The 25,602-nt window shown below is 50.2% G+C and overlaps 2 protein-coding genes across 2 annotated transcripts in view; one reads left to right on the top strand and one right to left on the bottom strand.

Annotated features, from left to right (window-relative positions):
- ADGRD2 (adhesion G protein-coupled receptor D2) overlaps nt 1-18,468 on the top strand; it is a 62,156-nt gene extending 43,688 nt beyond the window's left edge. Inside the window, exons 24-25 of the mRNA XM_073314537.2 lie at nt 4,926-4,956; nt 16,056-18,468. Coding sequence (XP_073170638.1) covers nt 4,926-4,956; nt 16,056-16,158 — 134 coding nt within the window. The 3' untranslated portion in view covers nt 16,159-18,468. The remainder of the gene's footprint in view (nt 1-4,925; nt 4,957-16,055) is intronic.
- Nucleotides 18,469-24,282: 5,814 nt separating this feature from the next.
- Nucleotides 24,283-25,602, bottom strand: part of NR5A1 (nuclear receptor subfamily 5 group A member 1) — a 51,388-nt gene continuing 50,068 nt past the window's right edge. Inside the window, exon 6 of the mRNA XM_073314187.1 lies at nt 24,283-24,530. Within this exon, the coding sequence (XP_073170288.1) occupies nt 24,283-24,530 (248 nt within the window). The remainder of the gene's footprint in view (nt 24,531-25,602) is intronic.

Consider the following 25,602-nt stretch of genomic DNA (forward strand, 5'->3'; position numbering starts at 1 on the left):
AGTAGCTAGGTTGGCAGGAGAATTCTCCGATCAACATAGCCCCGATAAACATAGCACTTTCTACACTGGGGGTTAGGTTGGTGTAACTGCATAGCTCAAGGGTGTGGATTTTCACACTACTGAGTGACGTTGTTATACCAACCTCCTTTCCCACTGTAGACCAGGCCTAAGAGTCTTTACCCCTTTTGTTGACATTTTCTCGATCCTGACGTAGGGGGTTTCCACTTGTAGAAACTCTGGTTTCCACCCAGAGCCTGTCTCCTCTCAACGTGTCTCCTCTTTGGGGGGCCGGGGCATAACAATTCCTGCTCTTTGCACTGATTAACATCCCTCTCCTCTATGGCCATTCATACAGTCACAGAAGCTCAAATGTTACCTTACAATATGGAGCACAGATATCAGAAGTGAGATTAATGCAGGGAGCATCTCACAAGCATTCAACAAACTCTAAACACTTTTTCTTATCATTCCAATACCTCGTCTGTCAATAATGACGGCATCTGTCAGTGTCCGTTGAGAGACATGGGCACCTGAGCATCAGCTGGCACCAGGTCTGCCAGCATCATAGTGAACATGAATGTTGTTAGGTTTGTGTTCCTTGGAGTGAGAGAGAAACTTTGATGAAAATATAAATACAGCACTGAGGGGCTGTCTGGCTCCCGAAGAAGACAGTGGTAGAAGGCCAATTGACTTCAATGGGATCAGTCCCTATTGTGTATATGGGTCATCCATGCATTCAAGGCGAGCGGATGTGGGGAATCCTCAATCCATAAGACACAGCACCAGGAGTGACCTGAGCCATTTTGCCAGCTAGGGCAGAAAATGTTTTCAGTGTCTCCACCCCCAGTGCCTTGGAGGTGGGAGGGAAGTTGAGGGGCACAGCAGCATGGTGCTCCTGGAAGTTGGTGCCTAAGGCTTCTGCCCCTGCAGCTGGCCCTGAACAGCATGGCCTTCCTTCTAGTCAGAGAAGCATGTTGGTACTTTAACATCGATTTATATGGGGGGGAGAGAGCCGGAAATCGAGAAACTAGATTAAACTAGAGAAAGAAAAGTTCACAGGCTCAAACTGATTGGCAGCTCTGAAAACTAGCTTGCAATTCTTCAGTCAGCCCGGCTGGGCCCTTTACTTCCTTGGGAGATACTTTGGGGGAATAAATGATAGAGCCCTTTGAAAGGAATGCACATTTCCATTCTCCAGGTGTATCCACATTCATTGTCTCACTTCACACTTTAGGAAACTTTGGTGCTAAAATTCCTATGGGGATTTCCTCAATGATGTCACCAGAGAGACCGGTACGTAATGTCTTGAATTATTTTCCACCTTTCATATGCAGAATAGATACGTCGACAGGAGTGCGGGAGTGTTGTCTAGTGTTTATAGCAAAGGGCTAGGACTCAGGACTCCTGGGTTCTATTCTCAGCTCTGTCACAGATGTCTTGTCTTATCCTGGGTAAATCACGTAATTGTCTGTGGCTCAGCTGCCCCTTTGCTAAGATGGGGTTCATATCAGTTACCTCCTCCCTGGGGGAGTTGTGAAGGTCCATCAGTGGTGGTAGCAGACTTTGTGAGCCATGTTGGTAGCACTGTAGGTATGCACCTCCTGCTAAGCATTGATTGGGTTGGGAAGCTGAAGGAATTTACCCCAGTAAAAGGACCCTGTAATGAAGTATCTGAAGGCTGCAAATCACTGGCCTATGGAGGGTGGTGCAGCAGATGTGACAAACAATAATGGGGTGAAATTATGATAAGAAAGTGCAGCCTCTTAGACTGAACAGTTTCTTGCCAGGAAGTTGGCCAAGGGAAAGGGGTGGAAACCCCGTGGCTCAGGGCACCGCGAACTAGACTAGACAAAAGGCCCTACAAACATACAGAATGGAACAGCCCTGCACTATCTACTGGGAGTCACAGCAAACAGCCTAATGTCTTCATGTCTAGGGTTCTCGGACACCCCAGGAGGGCTCCTCAGGTGAGGGTGAGCTATGGACTCAGACATGGGGGGGGATCTCACTCTCTGGTGTAAAGTGGCCCATGTAGCCCCTTTATAGACTGCCATCCTTCATGCTCTACCCCATCGTACTGGGCTTGCTCGAAAGCAATCAGCGCACCTGCCACCCGTGCGAACGAGTAAGGAGGCGTCTGTCTATCCCTGCCCTTGGAAGACAAATAGTAGAAAGAGAATCAACTGTCTGTGTGTTTGGGGGATGCCCAGCTCCTGGATATAAAGGGCCCTTGTCCTGTTAGACCCATTTGTGCTGACTCCTGGACTGCAGAGGGGAGGGAGAGATGCGGGTTGGTTTGACACATGAGCGGTGGGGGAGTCTCTCTGCTGCATGTTGATTCCTAGTTTTGTTGGTAACATTTGTGGTCTCTTTTCGCCATTCTGTATCAGAGGGAATCAACTCCCAGGTCTGTTTATAACAGGGGCATCCATAAAAGCACAAATGGAACTGAGCAATCAGAATGAAAAGACAGAAATGAGGTCATGGCTACAAGCCTCCCCAAAATGAAGCAAGTTAGAAAAGGGCTTGTGGTGTGTTTCAGCACCCAAGTTATGTTCTGTGCAAATGGGATATTGTTCAGTTGGCCCATTTCATTTCCCAGCAACTAATCTTCTACCAAGTTCAACAAGGCATGCTGTAAAGTGGAGAATAATTTAAATGTGACTATTCTGATACCACTTCCATTCCCACCACTGAAATGATTATGCACTGTTCTGTGCACTTGACATAGAAGTTAACTATAGTTTCTTCAGAAAAAAACATAATGCTATTTTCATGTGTGGAATTTACCAAAGGGTCTAGATATACACCAAAATTTCTCTCTCTCTCTGTCTCCTTTATTGCTTTTGAAGTGCTATCTTCTTTATCTTACAGATAACATTCTGTTCTATTTCAAGGCAACTTAGTAAAATCAGTATTTATTGTCTCTCATGGTTTATTTTTGTTTAATGTTGCTATTCTTCCGGGTGATAAATACCTGGCAGGTTTTCCAATAGGTGCTTTTCTGACCCAGGCAGCTGCTGGCTCTGTAAATTAGAACCATTGCTAAGCTACTTGGCACAAAATATGAGACATGAGCTAAAGAGATTAACCAGGAGGCCTGAGTTTTCTAATGCACAGGGCATTAATAGAGGAGCCTGTAGATTTCCTAAATGCCAAGGCCACAGCACTTCCTAGCTGGTAGACTTGGGGCAAAGATAGAATTAGCTTGATTCCATGCTGGGGTCATCCAGAGCTTCTCTTTTTGTTTGTTACTTAAATATTTTTATTTAAAATGTTTTATTTTCCTTTTCTAAACAATACAAATTCAACAACAATCAAAATACAAAATTCCCTAGTATCCAAGGAGCCAGTGTGGGAGGAAGCAAAGCTGAGCCAGTTTGTTTGTTTAAATATTCGTTTGTCTTCACAAGTGACTTTTTGCAACTCTTTCATGTTCTCTCTTCATGAACGTTTGAGCTCCACAAGTGACTGCTCAGGAAACGTGAATTTTGAAGCTGATATATTGTAAACATTTTTGAATGTAAGATTTGTGCATTGTTGCAGCTTGTGCTCTGTGTGTGTTAATGCACCATGCAGTTGACTAGCCTGCGGTGCAGGTTAGTTACATAAGTCACATGGATTGTTTCAGCTCCCTGACTGAATCCCTTATGTAATTGACGGGCATGAGCTGTGAATTCAGAATGGTATCGTTGAACGTAGTCTCGTTCTGATTAAGAAGCCATTTTTTACAATAAATCTGAAAACACTTACAATGACAAAATGCTGTGCTCCCTTAGGAGCAAACATCAGAGTGTTTTCACTGCATTTCATCCACGTTTTATTTGACAAATTTTTTGGTGAAAGGTTTTGGGGTTTTGGCACCTCCAATGTGTTTAAACCCCCTCTAGCCTCATGGTGCTTCATTGTGCCCCTTGGGTGGACTGTGCAAACATTTCAGCTGAACAGCGGTCATCACCATTCACTGTCATCTGGCTGAACAGGGCAGCCAGGACAGGTCCCCACTGGAAGTAAAACTGATGATGATAAGATTAAGAATAGTAGAACCTAGAGGCTGCAGCCGGCCAATACTGTTTTCCTTAAGAAGAGATCAGGTTGGCCTCCTGTTTTGTATCAAAATATCTGAATGTGAATCCTTCCCACCCTTGTCAACAGCGCTTAGGGGACAGAAACAGCTCTGCCATTCCTGTCTAAAGTTTATCATTTAAACAAACCTTGTGATTTTTAAGCCAATCTTGTGGTTGTTCGGAGCCTGCCTGATTTGTGAATGCGTGGGGCTGGCGATGCTGGGAAGCCATTGCCAGGATTAGGCCTTAAATTAGTAAATATTTTGTGGAAGAGAGGGTGGAGGAGGTGGCCCCAGGGTGCCTTATGGTGCAGGTGGTCTTTACTAGGGCCTGGCTAGGTCCCACAGCCGGCTCTGGGGGGCCCTAAGCTCCATCCAGTGCAGTCAGAGATGGAGAAGCTGGCTTAGGTCAGCCGGTCTGGTCCTCTCTTGCGTTGGATTGTTCTGTATGTCCTAGCACTGTGCCCAGTCCACTGCATTGCCCCAAGCAAGGACGGGAGCCCCACTTTCAGCAGAGCTTGCTGCCAGTGCAGGTCTCTCATGCCACAGGCCCCGCTCTCCCTAAGCACGCGTGCTGGGCACTGGGGAGAACGCCCAGGAGGCACCAGTGGGGGAGTTCACCCAAGCTCCGTGAACATGAGGGGCAGGGTTGTTCCCCTAGCTGTGAAGCAGTGGAGCTGCAGGGAGTGATGGGAAAGGAGAGCGCATGCAGCAAAGCCCCTTTTGGCTGCACTGGTGGCAGGGAAAAAGCCCCACTCTGACCTGGGGAATGTGGCTGTGAACAGATCTGGGCTCCTGGGGGCTTGGAAACTCCCTCCTTGAACAAATCTCAATTAACAAGCATTCTCCCCTCTTTCAGGCTGTAGAGCTGACAGCGTTCAAATCCTCAGGTAACTTCTCCCTCCGTCATTTCCTCTTCTCTTTGTGCTTGGGATAAATGTCTTGCTGAGTGTATTAAAAATCATCTTGCACCACCTGTTTCTGCACTGAGGAGGGCTGGCTGCAGAAAGGGGGGATCCATGCACACAGGCAGAAATGTTCTCCTCATTCTGTTTTTAATTACAAAATATGGAGTTTTGTCGAGACTGCAACATTCAAACAATCTCAACTCAAGTGTTTCTTGAAATTTTGGGGGGGGCATATTAGAACTGGAAGAGGTTCTGAAAAGGGCAACAAAAATCATTAGGGGTATGGAACAGCTTCTGTATGAGAAGAGATTAATAAGACTGGGACTTTGCAGCTTGGAAAAGAGACGAGTAAAGGGGGATATGATAGAGGTCTATAAAATCATGACTGGTGGGGAGACAGTAAATAAGGAAATGTTATTTACTCCTTCTCATAACACAAGAACTACGGGTCACCAAATGAAATTAATAGGCAACAGGTTTAAAACAAAAGGAAGTATTTCTTCACACAAAACACAGTCAACCTGTGGAACTCCTTGCCAGAGGATGTTGTGAAGGCCAAGACCATAACAGGGTTCAAAAAAGAACTAGATAAGTTCATGGAGGATAGGTCCATCAATGGCTATTAGCCAGGATGGGAAGGGGTGGTATCCCTAGCCTCTGTTTGCCAGAAGCTGGGAATGGGCGACGGGATGGGTCACTTGATGACTCCCTGTTCTGTTCATTCCCTCTGGGGCATCTGGCACTGGCCACTGTCAGAAGACAGGATACCGGGCTAAATGGACCTTTGGTCTGACCTAGTATGACCGCTCTTATGTTCTTATGTCCACAGAGCACTGTATGGCCCAGCCGCAATGAAATGCCACATTTCAGACTGACCTGGCTCTCAGCTAGGAGACTCCCTTGCTGCACAGGCAGGGCTAGTGCCAAGGAAGCGATGTTAGCTACCCTCACCCTGTCCTGGGCCTCCTTGCATGCACAGCGCCATATCTCCCAGCAGCTCGCCATCTTGTGTTCCTTGCATCCTGTTTCACTGCTCTGCAAACCCCACCAAGCCCTGCACGTACCGGCTGTGCTCGAGACACCCAGAGCCATGCTTTGCTGAGAGCCGTCTTGTGTGCCCATGCCACATCTTGCAATGGCCAGCCCGCCTCTCCGTGTTGAGAACCCCTGCGCTCCTGTATGCACACCTTTCTTGCTATCTCCACTACCCCTCTCTATGCTGCACTTTGCCAGTCACCAACCCCTTGTGCCACGTGCTCTGGAAGGAGCGCTGTCACCGCCTGTGGCTGCTTAGAACAGCTTCGTGTGCCAGATGGGCCAGATATTTGAAAGCACCCGCATTGCGCCTGCACCCAGTGCATGGAGCTCTTCCCGTCGAAGCACAACACCATCTGGCTTTCCTTCGGGGGGGCGGTGCCAGGTGCGGCGGGATCATTGATCGCTTTGCTGGGAGGGCTGGGCAGAGGCACATTGCGTTCTTTGCAGAGACTTGCTGACTTGGGGAATGCTAAAGCCGCCTCCCCGCCTCCCACCCCCCAGGGAGATAGGGCTGTGACTGAAGCTGGGTGACTGGGAGAGAAAGTGCTGTGGCCGGCAGGTGAAGCCAGGGAGGGTGTGGGTTGGAAAGGCCGGATTTCCAAAGGTAAATGCAATTGCTTAATGTCCTTCTCTTCTGAAATGCCTTGCCTAGCCTGGTGGGGCAGATCTTGGCCCCTGCGGTGTGGAAACACTTCATGAGAAGGAAGGACCAAGGCCGGACTAGAAATCAGCAGAATTAGAAACTGACTCTGCCCCTAAGCTTTGCCTCCTCACTCTTGGGAGCCCAGAAGGAAAGATGGGCTAATCCTTCTGTGCTACCTGGGTGTCGCTCCCTGCCTCGGTTTCCCCAGCTGTACAATAGCACTACCCTACCCCCCAGGCATGTTGTGAAGATAAATATGGTAAAGAGGAGGGTGCTCAGATAGTGGGGTGGGGGGGCTCTGTAAGTAGCATCAATAGACAGAGAGTGAATTCTCCCCTCTCCAGAGGCCGGTGCTCCCTCCTGCTGCCAAGGGAGGGGTTTCACCTGAGAGCAGAGCTCTGCTCCTGTCCTTTGTCCCTAGCTGGGCCAGTTCCAACTTCCCCTGGCTAGCTCAGCCCACCACTCACTTCAGATTTGCAGGAGTTTCCTGGGCACAACCAAAGGAATCTGCTCAAGGTCACAGCTCCAAGGAGGTGAGGCTTCTGCCTGGTACGGGGCGGGGAGCACTTTGCTGGACAGCTGTTGAAGGCAGATGCCATGCTTAGAAATTCCCACTGCTGTGCCCAGAAGCTGGCCCCCATCGGTTCCCAGGCAGCCAACTCTCTGCCTTGTCAGAAGTAAGGCAAGAGACTTTGACTGGATTCTTCCATTATCTTCACCAGTCTCCCACTATTGTGCTCAGCTGACAGAGAGAGCAGGTTTGCTGGCTGGGCTGAGTTCAGGGACCCAGCCCATGCATCCAGGCAATGCAAACCCCTCTCTGCCTCCTGAGTGCATTTTTGAACTGGCTATTGGTGCCAGAGCCCTTTGTTAGCTTTGTGAAAGGAAAATCTGTCACCAGCTGATGCTGGTAGGATCAAAATTCCTGCCCTGAGCTATAGAGAACCTGTGTTTTTTGAAAAAAGAAAAGGAGTACTTGTGGCACCTTAGAGACTAACCAATTTATTAGAGCATAAGCTTTCGTGAGCTACAGCTCACTTCCTCAGATGCATCTGAGGAAGTGAGCTATAGCTCACGAAAGCTTATGCTCTAATAAATTGGTTAGTCTCTAAGGTGCCACAAGTACTCCTTTTCTTTTTGCGAATACAGACTAACACGGCTGTTACTCTGAAACCTGTGTTTTTTGAGTTCCCAAAGCCAGATGCAGGATTGCCCAAGGGCAAAGATGGCAGCAAAGCACTGAATGCCCCATCCAGATCAGCCCTAATGTGCAGGTAAAGCTAGGGGGTACCTCCCAAACTGAAGGGGTCTGAGGAAAGATTCTTTTCCCAGGGAGCGGAAGTGAGGTACAGTGGTCGAAGCAGGAGACTTGACTTCTAGCCCAGACGCTGCCGGTGATTCACCCTGTGACCCAATCATGCCTCAGTCTCTTCCCAGCCCCATGTCAGTGTGCAGGTGATGACATTTACCACTCTTGGTAATGGCCTGTGAGAGCTTTGGGTGACAAACGGCTGACACGTGCCCCGTATTATACAGAGATGAATATTCAGCCAGCCAAGGAGACGAGAACTGATGAGACGTAGATTGCAGACAACAGAACTACTGTGTTGGAGAGGCAGGGGTCTTAGGACCTGGGGGCTTCTCCGCAAGCCCCAGAGGAATGGTAAACTGGAAATTGCAAAAGGTTGGGTAGAAAAGCATAGGGCAGTTCCTAAAATGGCCAGTATGCCAAAGTCCCTTAAGAAGCCAAAGATGCCTGTGAGGCTGCTGATTGAATTGCTGTTCTGCAGCAGAAAATGGTAATCACCCTTAGAACTGTGGCTGTTGCATTGGGTTGGCTGGCATAGAATCAAAGAAGCATAAAGCATGGCTTCTTTGTCTTTATAATCACTAATGGTTATTAATTAGTAACACTGCCTGGCTGGGGTGCCTGGCACTACCTTCTAGGAGAAGAATTTTAAAGCACGTTACACCGCCGCAGGAGTTAAGGCTCACAGCGCCCCAGGGAGGTAAGTCAGGGCTGTTCCCTCTATTTTACAGCTGGGCAAATGGACCAAGACTTTTCATAGATCCCAAGGCCAGAAGGGGCCACTGTGGTCATCTGGTCTGACCTGCTGTATGACACAGGCCAGAGAGCTGCCCCAGAATCCTTCCTAGAGCAGATCATTTAGACAACATCCCATCTTGATTTAAAAGTGGTCCGTGATGGAGAATCTACCACGCCCCTTGGTAAATTGTTCCAGTGGGTAATTACCCTCACTAGGTAAATGACTTGCCCAAGATAACACAATCAGTTAGTGCCAGAGCTGGGCTTTTGCCAGGCCGGTAAGTAGAGAACCCAGCTGCACGCAGGTAATGCTGACATTTCTTCACCACTGATGGCAGAAGCCCAGAGCCTTGTGCATGTTTAGGTTCCTAACTTCAGTGGTAATCAATGGAGCTGGGGCAGAGTCCAGTCTGTGAATATTACTTACCTGAGCCTTCGGTGAGACTGATCCTTGTCTTGCTGGGCTTGCAGTTTGGCCAAGGCGTCCTGGTCAGCTCAGCGTGTGAGAGAATTCTTTCCCCCCGGTGCATTAGCAAGCCCCACTAATGCACACCTCCGACTGTCCAGATGTGTTTGAGGACTTCTGAAGCCAGCAGTTAGACAAAAGGAGGGCTTTGTGATGCCTCTGTCATTGAGGGAGACAAAATGTATCAGAGTAAAATAAATATTTCCTTTCTGGTTTAAATATTCAGTGAACACAAAAGCCTCTGCACAATGTACTTTGTGTCCTAAGATAATTTGTGTCCCTTTCTATCTCACAGTCAAACATGATTCAGTTCTCAAGCGCCCTGATGACAGTTCCTCCAGGAAGATATTGTCCAGTGGGGATTGTTTTGTGCAGTGCTGGTTTTATTCCTCTTAAAGACTATTAAAAGGGGAAACTGACAGAGACTGTGTTAATGAAAGGCACAGTGCCTTCACCAAGGCCCATCTGCGTACATTAACTCCATAGGCTCAGGAACTAAGCACCCCCAACTTTTATGCGGAACTCCACTCCCAGCCCTGCGTGCTGGGTCCCGGCCCCGCACCTCCGCTTCAGGCCCCGCACCCAGGGGTCCCGGCTACCACCCTGCGCCTCTATTTCTGGCCCTGCATGTGGGGGTGCAGGCCCTCTGCCTCCACTTCTGGCCCCACACGTGGCTGAGGGGTCCCGGCTGCCAGCCCTGCTTCCGCCCCCAGCTGTGGCCCCAGCCTTGGCCCCCCGAGACACGACCCTGCTCCTGGTCCCAGCTCAGGGGGAGGGGACGGACAGGGGTCAGGGGACTGGCTTTCAGCACCCCCACTATTTAAAATGTTCCAGCACCACTGATTAGCTCAGATTTAATTTTTTTATGGCTTCTTTGCCTGGTTCTTCTGAGAACTCTTTCGACTAGATTCAGGGTATTGGCACCTATCACCGCTACTACGGGGATTGGGACTGTAGACATGGCTGGGATGGATGGATAGATGGATGTTGTTTTTGTACTGTTAAATCCGATGAAGCTTTTCTGGGATGTGGTTACGTAGATGGCTGTAAAAGTTGGCCTGGGGCACACCTTGCATTGGCGGGACACCAGCAGCTGTTGGTCTCCGGATGACGTTTTCTCTCCATGGGGAAGAAGTTGTGCAGGGTGCGTTGAACCTTTTATTTTAAAAAAGGTGTCACCTGGAAATGTCACAATTTCCCCACATCTCGGGGCAGAAATAATCAACCACGGGGCACATCAAATCGTTAACCTGAAGAAGCACATTAGGTAGTAAAACATAAACTTTAAAGTGTGTCAGAATAGAGCAGGATAGTGAGGCACAGGGCACCTGCTGCTCAAATGCTTTCCTGTGGGCCAGTTGTAGCTGCTCTGACTCCCTCCCCATCTAATCCCAGTGCTGCTCCTCCTGGCTCTAATGTAAGGCCACGTCCGCCTGGCGACGCTCCGGAATACTGAGGCAAATCAGTTAAAGGGGTGAAGTCCATGTGCATAAATTAAATCTGGTTAAACCCCAAGTAAAGTGACCGAAAACCTTGTTTACACTGAAAATTGTTTTTCTGGTATAGCTAGATCAGTTGAGCTATATAGGGAAACCTCCTAAGGGAGATGCAGCTTAATCGGCAAAAGAGAGCTTTGCTGGGATTGCTAGGGCCCCAAATAGGCTAAGCCATGCCAGCCAAAGGCTACACTGGGGCTTTTTCCAGCATAGCTGTGCTGACTGGAGGTGTATAATTTTTTTTCACTCTCCTACCCAACATAGCTATGCCAGAAAAACTTTCTAATATACCAGTGAACTAAGGCAATTTTACTCCTGTCTTAGCACATCCAGACGGGGTTTGATATGCTTTCGTTTATGTGCATTGGCTTCACACTTGTTAATTTGCCTGAACCTTCTCGGGTGCCTCTGTGCAGTTCTGGGTAAGTGAGTCTCTGGTCCAGTGCAGCACTTCCAGGGACAGTGCTCCCCAGTGCAGTGAGGGCAGTCAGGGGCATCTTGCGCTCTGTGGACCCGCTCGCTAAATCCCCTGGAGGAAGGAAATGTAGGCGTTCGGGTCACAGAAGCACCTGCAGCAGATCTAGAATATGTGTGCTCGCACTCGCTCACACACTTTCAGACTAACCTGCAGATTAACAGTAGGCAGGTGCAGTATTTTTTCTGAGGGGAACCCCTGATGCCGCCTCCGCTGCCATGGTGCAAACAAAACTCACTCTTGTCAGGCCTGCAGGCTGCACCTGTAAGAGGCATTGCTTGACCCCAGTGAGGAGCAAGTGAGTGAAACCAAACAGCTCCTTAAAATGGGCATTGCCCCTTGAATTGCTTAGAAACACCTCGTCAGCTGGGAAGCTTTGCACATCCACCTGCACCAGTCTGACATGCACGAGGCACCGAGCTCTCTGAGAATTGTGCCTCTCTGCTACAAAAGCCACTTAGCCACCTTTTCGGTTTTTCCCTCCTCCTCCCCCCCCCCACGAGTCCTCTTACAGCGCTGGAGCCTAGACAGTGAGTTCTCTACAGACTTGGGAGCTGCTCCGTGTCTCGGGGCCAGTGTCGGGAGGTGGGAGAGAGCCTGTCTTTTTTAGGAAGTTAGCCCTTTACAGCCTGTGCATATCGATTCTCCCACGGCCTGATGCCTCCATTTGGCTGGCAGTGTGGAAAACAGCAGACTGCCGGGGCTCCTCCTCACATGGCTTGATAGCTTTTTCCCAGCCTATCTAGGTATGTGCCCAGCGCCCAGCCCCCCAGTATCTGAGCACCATTGATTTCCATGCTCTGCTTTAACAGCTCAGTCTGGCATGGCTCTGAGTCCCCTCAGCTCCTGCTGCTGTCACGAAGGGCTGGACTGGGCCCTTCTCATGGTAGTGTCAGTAGAGATACATGGCTCAGGATTCGCTACCCAGTCACGCTGAGAATGGCCTGCCCTGCTAAGGGCTTGTGCAATGTCCAGAACCGGTGTCCCAGCACGGCCCGGCTGTAGTCACTGCTGCTTTCCCAGGGGTTTAGAGACCTGGACCTGGCGGAGCAGGAGCAGAATGGCTGCTTGTCCTCGTGCCCCCTTCTGCTGCTCAGCTAGTTGGGTTGGGCTGCAGGCGGCAGCCTGGGCATCTGAGTTCTAGTCCTGACTCTGCCTCTGGGGAAACTCACGAAGCCTCTCTGGGTCTCCGTCCCCTCAACAATGCACTGATGCTTGATCTGCTTCAGAGGCGCTCTGTTAGCTTTTCCATGGAGCCCCTGACAAAAGGGCCCCAGAGGCAGCTGCACCAGAGACAAGTCTGGGGAACTTGCAATGCTTGGAGCTGGTCAGGAGCCCTGGCCTCTACTCTGATGGCCTAGGCTCCCATAGATCCAGTGTGGTGTGCCAGGTTAAGGGTGAGAACACCTGCTATGCACAGGGTGATGTGATGCATCACCCGTTAGTGTGCACAGCGAGTCCTGTTGGAGATTTCTTCCCTCCAAGCATTACACCAGTAAGGGATGATCTGGGCCAATGCAACTGTCTGTCACCAGGGCCCACAATGCTGGCTGCATTATCCAGGCTTGAGTGAGGGAGAACGACCTTGGGTCAAGCTCCTCGAGGTGCTGCAGGTGTTTCAGAGGCTGGGTGGGGGTCACACCCACTGGAAAGGGAGGAATTAGTTGTATTTTATAGGCAGGTTACCTGACTTATCTAGAAAGCCTGGGGCAACGCTGGGATTAGAACCCTGGAGTGCTTTAAAGCTAGTAGAAATGCGCGTGCTTACACACATGCATGCCCGTCCCAAGTTGTCCCCTAAAATCCACAGCCCAGCACCTTCTGTGCACTGCTAAGATTTATGTAGCAGCCCCTCTGGTGCCAAGAGCAGTTCCTGTAGCATTCTCCAGGTGCCTGCGGGACTCAGCTTTGCAATTCTCCGAGGCTGAGCTTGACTGAGGAGCCCCCTTCCAGCCTGACAAGCCCTCTTCCACGCCCCCATAACCACATCCGGCCCAATGGGCAGCCCACTGCAGCTGGACTGTCAGGGTGGCAGCGGTGCTATGAAGCACTGGGCACAAAGTCAAGTGCCTTCCGCCACGCAAGACATACATGACAGGTTTCAGAGTAACAGCCGTGTTAGTCTGTATCCGCAAAAAGAAAAGGAGGACTTGTGGCACCTTAGAGACTAACCAATTTATTTGAGCATAAGCTTTCCATGAAGTGAGCTGACATACGATAATTCTCCAGCTCTACAGTGCCTGGCTGCCCCCAGGGCAGCTCTGACACAGCACAGCTCTGGGTACATGGCCTGATCAGCGAAGGGTAATGTTCAGCTGTACATAACTTCTAGGGGCTGGCTGACATCAGTGGGAGCAAATCAAGGCCAAGTGAGGCAAGAGGCTATAGTGAATGCAACTCGTTAGGCATTGCGTAAAGCCAGCTCTAGTGACGGCAGCCACTACATTTCAGCCTAGACTTGGCCTGGTGCTGGTGAGTGTCCAAGGGGCAACAATCTACCCTGGCCCCCAGGGGGGCTGCAACAGATTCTCCCCAGCTCCGACTCCTGCTCCAGCCAGACCTAAAGCTTGTCATAAATGATACTGACGACAACCCAGGAGGCTAACAATTTTAGAAATCTATTAGCAATGGTCAAAACAACAAAAAGCAAAACATCACACAAAAATTTTAAATAATACGTTTAATTTTTTGAAATTTGTATTTGAATGTTTGTGTTTGTCTTCATGGCTGAAATAAGAGATTTTAAAATGAATTTTTTTGGTCAGTTTAGTCTCGCTCCCACATTTATTTAAAAAAAAACATTTTTGGCATTTTCTTACTTTTAAAATGATAAATGATACAGTTTCAACACAAACGTTGCCAAACAGCTTCTGTGCAGAATATGTTCATGATGAAAAGGGGCTGTTAGTTTACTTCGGAAATTTCAACCAGCTGTAATGATTATTAGCAATCTGATGGTAGCACCTCCAGGCCCACACTGAACCACATAGTGAGAGCCAAGGTCTGCCCATAATGCCCACAAGCTAACGTGACAAAAGGGCTGAGAAAGGCAGTGCCACCAGCTTCTTTTGCAGAGTGGGACCTGAGGCCCAAAACAATTATTCCCTGGCCTAAACTCACACCGGAAATCAATACCAGGGACCGTAACCAGCTCTTCCAAGCAGTGGGCCAGGACTTTAACCACAAAGACAGCCTTCCCCTCAAAGCCCTGTCCTAGAGGTCGCTTCTCTTTGGTATCATATTCAAAGCCACTCATGACTCATAACCAAGATCTTTTAGTAGCCACCTATTTTGCTAGGAAAATCAATTAAATTAGCTCTATAAAAGTGTTAGTGGCAGGTACAGTTTCTAAGCAAAGCTACATCACCAGGTAAGAGTAAGACAATTCGAATGGAAATATTGTGGCCAAGTTTTAAAAAAATATTTAAAGCAAGATTATCGCAAATTCTCTTAATTTAGAGTGGGAGCCAGCTGTCAGCTACAGATCTCCAGTCCCCCTAGACATTCTCTTGTCCTGCCCCACTCCCTCCCCCACACCTCCACCTGATATTAAGATGCCTCACAATGAGCTATTCCCGTGCTAAGGACGCAGTTCATGCTGAGAGGCCACACGTTTCTCCCGGTAGCGAGCTCTGCCCCGCTGTACAAAGCTGCACATTAAACGGAATAGCCCACAGCGATTCATGACACCCCATTACGTAGGGGGTGTGGGCCAGGCAGTTCACAGATTTGTGCAAACAATAGGTAGTGTCTTTCTTGTCTTGGCAAACAAGAGCTCCACATCCTCCATCTCGTCAAGTGATGGCTTCATTGTTTCCCCGTGATAATTTCATTATTCCCTTTGAATACATTGTGTAGGTTGCTAAGCCACACATAGCAACAAGTGTCTGCTTGTCTCCATGACCCAATCCTTCTGTGATCAATATTAAGCAGCGCTAACAAATCACGTCTCATTAAATAGTCTCTTTTTTAAAAAAAAAATCATAACCTGTTAATCTGAGGTATCAAAAGCTGACTGGACATCTGACTGCTTCTTAGCTGGTCAGGGAAACAACCAGTGGGAATAAATACTGACACATACAGCCATCAGAACTGCCACAGGGTCCATCCAGCCTGGTAGCCTGCTGCTCACAGTGCCTGGCACCAGATGCTTTAGACTGGGGTGCAAGGAGGCCCTTGCTGGCCAGCTAAGGACTAGCCTGTCACAAGAGAAAGTTCTTCCCACCCAGTCATTCAGAGGTTGCTTCATGGCCCAAGGCAGAAGGGTTTATAGCCGTCGTAAAGTGACATCATGGCCAATGTAATTGTGGCTGTTCTCATTCGTATAACTGTGTAAGGCTCTTTCTGCAAATCCTACCGAACACTTGGCCTCTGTGATACCTCTTGGCATTGAGTTCCACAGGTTATTTGCTGTGGTGGTTTTTCTAATCATCCTTTCTATCAGTTAAAAATTCTTGACTTTTAACTTCATTGTTATGCAAAAAAGTAAATAACAATAGCTCCGAACTGTTTTTCTCTAAACTGTTATTTTAGTGACCTCTAGTCTGTTATGAAGCCCTTCTCCTTAGCCACGGAGTCTACCTGGGATGGAGGTGAGGGTGGGAGGCAGTGGCGGGGCGGGGGGGTGGAGGGGAGAGAGACAGGGGCATCAGCAACTGACCAAGCCAGGGGAACTGGCTGTGCAGTGTGAGTCTAGGCTCCTGGATCCATAATCTGGAAGCTTTGGGTTTTCAGGGCCACATTTGCACACCAAATAAAGGCTAAATGCCCCTGCTGTTGCAACACTTAAGGCCCCACTCCCCTTTTCTGTGAGTAGCCCAAGCCCCGTCTCTAGCAGAGGGCCAAGCAAGGCACGTCCTGGATGGGATACAGAGGCTCTCTGCACGCTGACTAACGCACTCTCTCCTTGGATTTAGGGTTCTGAGAGGAGCTTTTCCAGGTGACGCCCAGTCCCCCCTCCTCCTGGGCTCTCCAAACAGAAGGCAGGTCCATGGAAGCCAGGCGCAACGGCCATCTTGATTTCCTCCTGGAGAACCACAGCCTCCCACACAAAACTGCTGAACTTGTGCAGCGAAAACCAAGGCAGGCCTGGGGATCCTGCCAGGCAGGAGGCTTCCCTGCCCTTCTCCTCACTGGCCATCCACACGTGACCTATTTCCCTTGCACCTGGCTGCTGTTCCTGTCTGGGCCTTGGGTAGGTAGCACCATTCTGCTTTGCTAGTCTGCCATGAAACGGGGAGGGACAAACTTAGAAAGGCTCAGCTAAAACACCCACTCGAAAGCTGTTTTCCCAAATGGGATTGGAACCTCATTGGTTCGGTGGGGCTAGTAAGCAAAGCTACCCTCCAGCCCCCAGGCTGGTTAGTGTCCCCCGAGGAGAGGTGGGGATTGCAGCCCCATTTCCTCACTGGGTGCATGCCTGCTGAGTAATCAGAGAAATGTAGGGCTGGAAGGAGCCTTGAAAAGCCACGAAGTCCAGCCCCCCGCACTGAAGCAGGACTACACAACCTAGCTGTGATCCTGTCGCACTTCCCAGCCAGCTGATGGCTCTGCCAGCTTTCCCTGCCCCCGTCTCTTGCCTGTTAGAACAGTTAAAGCTCACAGGCTTTCCATACCGGGGCAAAAACCGAAATGACTCGTTCCATGAAAATACCATGCAGGGCTCTGGGGCGGCTGAAGGCTCAACATGAGCCAGTCAGTCAGTGGGGCATGGCACTTTGTGAAACGGTGGGTGTAACATGGGGGCAGAACTAGGTGTGTCTAGCTAGAAGAGTGTCGTTTCTGGCTCACTAGCCAGGGCAAGAACCAGTCCTTTAATGTTAGCTCTGTCCTTCAGGCACTAACTGGGCTGGAGGCAAAGTGAAGGAAAAGGTAACGCGCTCTCCTTACCACTCACTCATCTAATGCCTGAGCACGTCACGTTAAAAGGCAGCACACGAGGTAGCCCTGGCACCGGCCGAGCCCCCTCCTGTTCTGTCCGCACAATAAAACTTTCCCTCCCCTCACCCGCAATGCTTGTACGTAGTCTCGCGTCAGCCGGCTTTCCATTCGTGTTGCTGCTGCTCACCCAGACGTGCTGGGCTCGGTGCAGGAATCACGTGGTGAGAGTCTCTGGCCTGTGCCTTGCAGAAGGTCAAACAGACTGCTCGCCATGAGCCCCGCTGGCCTTAACGGCTATGAAGGAACGGTATTGACCACACCTCTGAGGGCCGCGTCAGCCCATCAGCTCAGCATTGTTTCTCCAGATCATGATTCAGGAGCGCAGTAAAGGGTGTACTGCAATCAGTGGGCTTTAATAGCGTGTTCCTGAATTACTGTAGATTCCCCAGGTTGCCTTGCTAGGCCAGCCCAGCTCTAGACGGATGCCACTTAGCTGGACTCACTTAGCTCACCGATGCGCAGCCCAAACAAACAGCAGCATTGAAGCCTTGTGGGGGTCTGCCTGAGACAGCCCCTATTTCACTCTAATCGCAAGGGGCTTCATGTGCCCCCCCAGCCTCCTCTTCCTTCCCCTTTCTAACATCGCTACATGACAGTGTGCTTCGCCCCCTCAGCGGATAAACCGCTCCTGCCATGCGCTAACAGCCCGAGAGGGTACCACCAGGTGTGTGGGAGCAAAGGCCTAAGTCCCCCTGCTCCCCTTAGCCTGTGTTAGTGAGAGAAGATTATGGAGACCTGGTGAATGTGTTCAGCAAGACACCCTTGTGCCTGGCCGCAGAGGTTAGTAGGCTGTTGGAGACTAGCAGGGTCCTTTCCTGCTCTTCCAGGTTAAAAGCCAGGGCCTTGTAGATGAACAACAACAAACCAAACCTGCACGTGCTTTGTCTCCTTGCACCGCTGGTGTCCACAAATGGCCAGCAATAACATGACCTGCAGGCCATGAAGTGCAGAGGGAAAGCAAGGTGTGTGAACAGCAGGACCAGCCAAAGTGCTGCATTGTAAAGGACCGTTTGGATGCCCACCACTGCCCTCAGCAAAGGGGGCTGGTGCAGTGCAAGGCATGTAGGGTTCCCATCACACCCCCTGCCGGGGTTAGACGCGGGGTGCTTGGGAAACAGGCACTCTGAGACAGACGGTAGCTGGGTTTTGTTTTGTTTTTCATTTTTAAACCAGCTAATTTTAATCTCCCTGTATGCTAGATGGATGAACTACACTCATTACCAGCTGTCTAGTGGAGTGCTGCGCAGAGGCAGAGGGTGTGTTAGCCTGCTCTCGCTGGTCTTTGCAGCAGCCGATTTCTGCTCCTATGTTCCTCGGCACAGAGCACACGTGCGCTCAGTATCAGGTTTGCTGCATATTATAGCTGAGTAAATGCTGATTTTAAAGACACTGGGCTCTGTGATTTGTCGTTGTTTAGCCTCATGAAGAGTCACGTTACTGCATGTTAATATGTCCTGGTTTAATGACAGACAAGGCAGGCATTCAGCCTACTCTAGCTTTACCTCCAAGGAAAAGCTGCCTTCATGCTGTGACTGACTCCTGTGGACCTGATCCATTTTGCATGTCCAAAGGCCAGCAAGATGTGACACTGTTCCCATCCAGCCCCCGTAGTGGCTGTTACATGCTGGCTCATGTGATACACTAGCCCCCAGCTGAACGGTTGTTCACTGAAGCTATTTACTCTCTGCTCAGTAACATAGTTTAGACACTGCCAAGCACGGACTGGAGCTGGAATGAGTCCATAGAGTCAGCACTGGAGTGGGACGAATATTCCGTCTCAAAGGCCAGCCGAGCCATGGGCCCTGCTTTTCAGAACCCTTTCAAAGTAACCCACGCAGCGGTTATGCTGAGAGTTAATGAGCGCTTTGTGTAGGATGCAGGCCTTTCCAGCTAATGGCCACCTCCTTCCCAGCAGACTATGGAACAGAGGGGTAACTACACTGTCTTTTATAGCCCTGATTCAGCAAAGCACGTTAAGCATGGTCTTTGGCCCACCCCAACTCAGCAAAGCAGGGCTTTAAGCATGTGCTTAGTTGTGTTCCTGAATCAGGCCCATAGGCCAATAGAGGCATTATTACCTAATTCGTTCAGCTGGTACCCGGACAATCCCAGTGCTGAGTGAAGACACTGTGGGCACTTCCTGCCAGCATCATCCGTGTTCCCCATGGTAGCACTAAAGTAATAATAGAAACTACCTGGTTCTGCTGTCGTGTGGCCCGTCAGGAGCTGAGTATACTCCTGAAGCAGCGTTCTTCCTGCAGCACTTTCCAAATATCATCAGGAATCACTTCGTCTGCTAGTTTTCTGGGGCCAGAACTTGGCAGTTGCTTGTCAGAACTCCAGCAACACTGCACCTTGCATGTGTGACTTCTGTTAGCTTTGAGGCAAGTGTTGGTTTAGTGCAGCATGGAGGCTGTTCTCTTCATGCTGTCTCCCCTCTTGCAGTCTGATCCAGCTCCCACTGGAGATAATGGGAGTGTGTCTACTGATTTCAGTTGGGTTTTGGCTCAGGGCCTTGAAACCCTCCTGGTTAATTACACTCCACTGCATGACCTTTGAGCCCAAATTTTCAAACCAGGTGACTGAAGACCATGTGGCAAGGTTTTATACATAGTTATCATTATTGGACAGTGTCAGCAATTGCCCAGCCAGTTGTTTGTGTGCGCATGTTGCTGACCCACAGGCACAGCTGCAGGGTTTGTGTGTTCAAATACAGGTAGGCGCACACAGAGTCACAGTACATGCAGGCCGTTGTTTGGGCTTTGCTGTCGCCTAGCTGTGAGTTTTCTCCCTAGGGATGTGTGGTGTAAAAAGCTCTTACAGTTGTATGAGAAGGGATTTTGCTGGCTTGGTATGCCTAGCACAGCCTGATAATTATAACTAAGAGCCATGTCAAGTGGTTAGTGCCTAAGTTAACTATCTCCCCTAAACCCTGCTGCTCTCAAGATCACTTGTTAGGGTCACTTGGCAAAGCCACTCTGATCCTATGGAGAGAAGAGCCACAGACGTGCCTGTGCATAGATGTGAGCCATATTCTCCATGAGTGCGAGTGTCACGGTCCTGCCTGCCTGCTCATGAAGAGGGCTCAGGTGTGCAATGCCTATTGCCCCCGAGGTCCAGCATGAGCTGCGGCAGAGCAACGGGCTTGAAGGTGCGACTCCCACACAATATCCCCAAGGTTCAGGCAAACTGAGAGCCAGGTCCTGGGTGGCTCCTTGGAACCAATTCAACCCTCGTCTCTAATTTATTCTTCCTAAGGATACCAGCTAAGTTACAAAGAAGAGGAACCCCAGGCAAGTATCCTCAGGGTTGAGCACTGTTTAACGTCATCATCTGCCCTTCAGTTTGCACGGTGTTGAAACCCAGGAAAGTTCTTTGCTCTGCTGCAGAAAGCAGCAATGGAACGAGATGTGACAGCAATAGCCACCCAGCAAACAGGAGTTAGAAATACATTAAAAAAAAAGGCAGAACCTGTATTGTTAAGTGAATTGCAAAATTTATTACAGTGGTTTGATCCTGACAAGAACATTGCTAACAACCTCCTGCCAGAGAGGGAATGGAGAGGGCGGAGGGGAGAGAGACACTTAAGGACACTTTGCATTTTCTGAAAATAAAACATATTTTAAATCCCAAACCGTATTCCCCAGCTCCTTAAATCCACAAAATACAAAGTGAAACTGAACCACGGCCGTGGAGAGGCAAATGCATGAACATGTCGAAATGCAGAAACAAACATGCTCATCTGCATCTAATAAGCTTCCAGAAAATGAGCTGCTTATAGTCACAAAACTCTGCCAAGAAGGTAGGCGGCAGCCGTGCACAAGGCCTGCAAAGCGCCAAACTTCAGGAGAAACCGCGTTTCTCTGGGTACAAAAGTCCACTCTAAACAAGCACCTGGAATGGAAAATATATCGGACCCCACCCCTTACAAAGGGCCATTATTCACCAAGAATACGACCTGTGTTGACAGGGAGCTTCAGAACAGGGAGCACACAGCAATGTCGTTTAAGCCTGGCCTGTGCTGGAGCCTGGGAAGGTCCCATGCTCGGGGAATAGTAAAGGACAGTTGAGCTGAAGTAAACCAACGTGGCAGCCAGAATAAAGCACCTTCTGGTTTTACCTTGCCCTGCTAACTAAAGCGGGAGGGGGATGCATCCACGGTCAAAGGGGCGCTCTTGTATCTTCAGCTGTTCTCACCTCCCTGGGTGGGAAAGCTCTATTAACTGACACACATGAACATGCTGCCAACGGACAGACGCTGCTAACCAGGGCTTGAAGCAATACACTGCTGGGTGGCCAGGGTGATGCTTGGATGTCTCACCATTGGGCTGTAGGTTATGGTCTAATTACTCCCAGCCAGAGGAAGCAGGCAAATGGGGAGTGGAGTAGAAACCCTACTAACCAGCTCAGGAACCCAGGGCAGCCTTTATGCTCATGGCCGACACATTTGTACTATGGCCGCTAATTCAGATGCACACACAGAAGACCCAGAGAGCAGAAAGAAATCCCTTTCGTCTCATATTCTCTCCGGAGGCTCTGTATCCTGCACTGGCTTGAATAGCATGACGCTCAGAAGGGCTGTGGCCAGTTCATTACCCAGCTGCAGAACCCCTGGGCCGGGACTTTGTGCCCCTGGTCCTATAGTCCTCCAGCAGGGTCGAGTGCTTCGCTTTGACTTCAGTGTCCAAAAATGGAGGGGACACTAAATAAAAACCTGGAGGAAAATACAACATGAGTGAGCCAGGAGAGGCAGAGTGGAAAGGGTACAGTATCGTGCAGCTGGGCACAGTGTACAGGACCCTGAGTAGAATAAACAGAGAAAATGGTCAAAAGGGACTGACTCCACTAAGATAGTGCTCAGGTGATTGATTGTATTTGGTGCTAGGCTACTGCCAAAGGTTCCCCCGGATCCAGCCCATGGGAAGCATTCCCTAGAGCACGCACGGAGCAGCTGGTGAGATGTCACAGTCAGAGTTGTCATTAGATATGGTGAGAAAAAAAGGTCCTTTGATGGTTACCTCTTACCCCTAGTCTATTTCCTGTGGCGCATCTCAGCCCTGTTCATTCCTGCTAATTCTGCCACGGCACACATACCAGGCATTATGTGGAGAAATCCAATAGGTGGGTTCAGGAGACTGTGCTTCTTGATTGACTCTCCGACTGGGGGAGCTGCACCCCAGTTGCTCTGGTCCCTAGATTACAAGAACACAGCTGGTGGCCAAGAAAGCACCTGAGTGGGAACGGGGAATGTTGTGATGCAGAAAAGCAAGGGACGCTGCAGCTGGAAACCTTCCAAAGAGAGTGAGATGGGACTGGAGGCGGGAGAAAACCTTCCCGGAGATGGAGGCTGAGCTAAGAGCTGGGGCCAGAGCTCAATGGCGTTGCGAGCGTCCCTGCTGAAATGTCAGCATCAGGGCCAGACTCTGCTCCATGGTGTGACCGGGGTCACTGAAGCAGTTGGAATGGAGCCGCTCTGGATCGTCCCTGGCATGCCTGGGTGTTGCAGGTCAGTGTGCAGGGGCCAACCTGAGGCTAAGGGCTGAGCACTGAAGCCATAAAGCACAGTTTGAAACTCCAGGATGACACCCCCCCCCGTCCCTGGTGCCCTGCTGCCCACCCGCTGCAGGCAGCCCCCTGGACACTCATTAGCAGGATGAGGCAGAACTTGTAATCGCTGCTGTGCCGGACTGGGGGTGGGGTGAGTGCTGGCCCTCCCTGTTAGCCAGCCACAAAACTTGAATAAACAGCACTGTAGCCAGTCAGGAAGCTGCTTATTCAGAAAGGGAGCCTTTGCCACCCACCCCTGCACACACAACCGGCCACATTCAGCTCAGCAACAGCCCGGTGCAGTTACACCAGGGAGGAATTTGTCCCAGCAACCCTGCTCTCCACCCTGCTTGGAACGAGGAATGGTACGTTCCACTGCTCCTGCATCCCTCAGTCCAAGTCTGCACCTGCTCTTCACCCCACGGGGAATGGGGCAGCTCGTGGGGAAAAGGATGGCTCGCCACTGTCCAGTTCCCCGTTCCTTCCTGTAACAGTCTCCTGATTCATGTAACTGCAGGAGTCCATCAGCCCGTCCTAGGGGCACACTCACCTGGCCAGCCCGCAAGCAGCTTCCAGCCCAGGGGGGTGCAGGACACAGGCTAGGAGATGCAGAGACGAATGACTGAACAGAGGAGCTGCGATTTCTCAGCACTTGGATACTATGGGGCTGTGCTATAATATTGACCTCAGAGAATAAGGCGATTCCCCAGTCAGAATGTGACCAAAAGTCTGCTAAGGCCCCTGACGCTGGTCAGCCGGCCTATTGCTGCAGCTGTGCACTGGCTGTGGTGACATGGTGACCCTATCTCAAGCACTGTCTCCTGACCCAAAATGGCTTTCCTGAGCTCTGGGGCTCAAAATCCCAGGCCCGCCTGGGACACAGGGCAGGAGCAGGATGGTGATATGATCATTTCTCTTCCCTGGATTTAATGGCTGGATCCAGGTACATGTAGGTGGTTGCATTTTCCCCAGTACCCTGTCCCAGTCTATGTCCATTCCAGGGGGCTCTAGCATCTCCGTTCTGCAAACTATTCCACAAGGCAGTCTCCCTGCTCAACCCCTGCAGGCCCATTGCTTGCTCCACAAAGTGTTTCACCCCCAGGGAGGTGGCGACAACCACAGAGCATCATTTGGAGACCTGGCCTGTCGGAAGGCTAAAACCAGCAAGGTATCTTTTTACCTCTCTCTCCCCCCTTTGCAAGTGGGGTCCTGAGATATGTTTGTGGGCAGAAGGTGAGGGGGCAGGGTTAGGGCAGACAGCTGCTGAGGAAAAATCAGTCAAAATGAACATAAATAAGAGAAAAGCCATTTCTAAGGTTTAATCCTCCACACCCTGGAATTTGTGTTAAGCCAAATCGATGCTATGTAGTCAGGGAAAGCCAAATGTAGGACAGGCAATGGTCCCAGAAGGGCAGTCCGCACAGAGTGGAACATATTCGTCTTAGAGCTGTTAAACCATAGTTACTGTATATTAAAATAAATCATCTGAAACTTTCCAATAGTACTGGTTAAATATAATCACCGGGCGAGGCGGCGATGGACAGGCAGTGCTGCTAGGCCCGCCCCCCCAGCTTCCTTCTGCCTCTCCTGCATGCTCCCAGCAGGGAATGTCTCTGAGGAGCTCCGTTGCGAGTCTCTTGTCCGGATGAGCCACACTCAAGTCCGCTTGGCATGCAGCATTTCAATGAGCAGGTTGTTGCAAGGCACCTCCCCGCTCAGGTGCTTATGGTAGAGGTACTCCTCGGCCTGCATGCTGAGGGAGCGGATCTCAGCCAGCCGCAGAAGGAGCTGACGGAACTTGTCTGCGGAGTGAGGGTAGTGGCAGATGGTGTACTCCAGCAGAGCTGCGTTGGCTTTCTCCTGAGCATCCTTCGACAGGCTGTGGTTTTCCAAATATTTCACATCTGCAACAGGAAAACAAAAGGCAGCGTCTCATGAAATGGCCCAAAGCGCAGCCCTGTGTCACATTTACATCAGACCCCATTATGGACCCACAATGCAGCTAGACACTGGTCTCTAAGAACGCTGCAGTGCTGCTCCAGACAGCACTTCCTCCAGTCCCAGGGCGGCCGCACGCATTCCAGGGGAGATGCCCACACCTGGTGCTCTTCTGCGGGGAAGAAGATTGTTGTTTTTCTGACTCTCAGGTAAAAGGGATTAAGTCTACAAGAGGCTGCTCTTTTTGTATGGAAAAGCATAGCATTAAGGGACAACAGGAACCTGGGAGGAGACAGGAAAGACTGAAGGACAGAAGTGCTTACACCCTTCTGCTTCCATCTGTATCACCACCACTGCAATGGTAGGACGCTGACTGTGAGACACACCCTCCTCTGATCTCTGCTGGGTGCTCTAAAGAAAGATTAAATCCATCCAGTGTGCCACAGGGAGGGAGGAAATCCCGACACCCTGCCCCCCACATTCAGCAATGAGTTTAATGCTGAGCATGTGAGCCAGTTCTTACGTGTGCGAGTACTCTACTGAGAGGCCATTGCTGTCCAAACAATCGTTGCACCTGATTGAATCTGCTAGCACTTTTGAGACAGAGAATTCCAAACCCTGATCTCCCAGCAAGTGGGAAATAAAGCCCTGCTCCATTGCCAAGTTCCCATCAAATCCTGCAGGTACCGGGGTGGGGAAGGGGAAGGAGTTTTGGGGAGAGTTTCTTGTGGACCGTCCCACAGGCCCATAAGACATAAGGTGGTGAAGCATCTCGGCGACACTCTCAGGAAGAGAGCTGGGCAGCAAATGTTCATCAAAGAGTTTTCTCTATGAAAAAATGTGAAAAAAACTTGTTATGCTTTTTCACCTGTTCTTTGACCTGCTTGTGTCATGAATGCACGAGGAACTGGCTTGGAGCTTGAGGAAAGAGGGTGTTTGTGAGAGGGAAGCACTCTGGGCTGGAGGGAGGTGACTAGCAAGGCCACACAGGACCAGCCTCGGGGTGGGTTTTGGTGTTCACTTAATCAGTCAGCCCCC

This window comes from Lepidochelys kempii, chromosome 16, assembly GCF_965140285.1.
Source record: "Lepidochelys kempii isolate rLepKem1 chromosome 16, rLepKem1.hap1, whole genome shotgun sequence".
Lineage (NCBI taxonomy): Eukaryota > Metazoa > Chordata > Testudines > Cheloniidae > Lepidochelys > Lepidochelys kempii.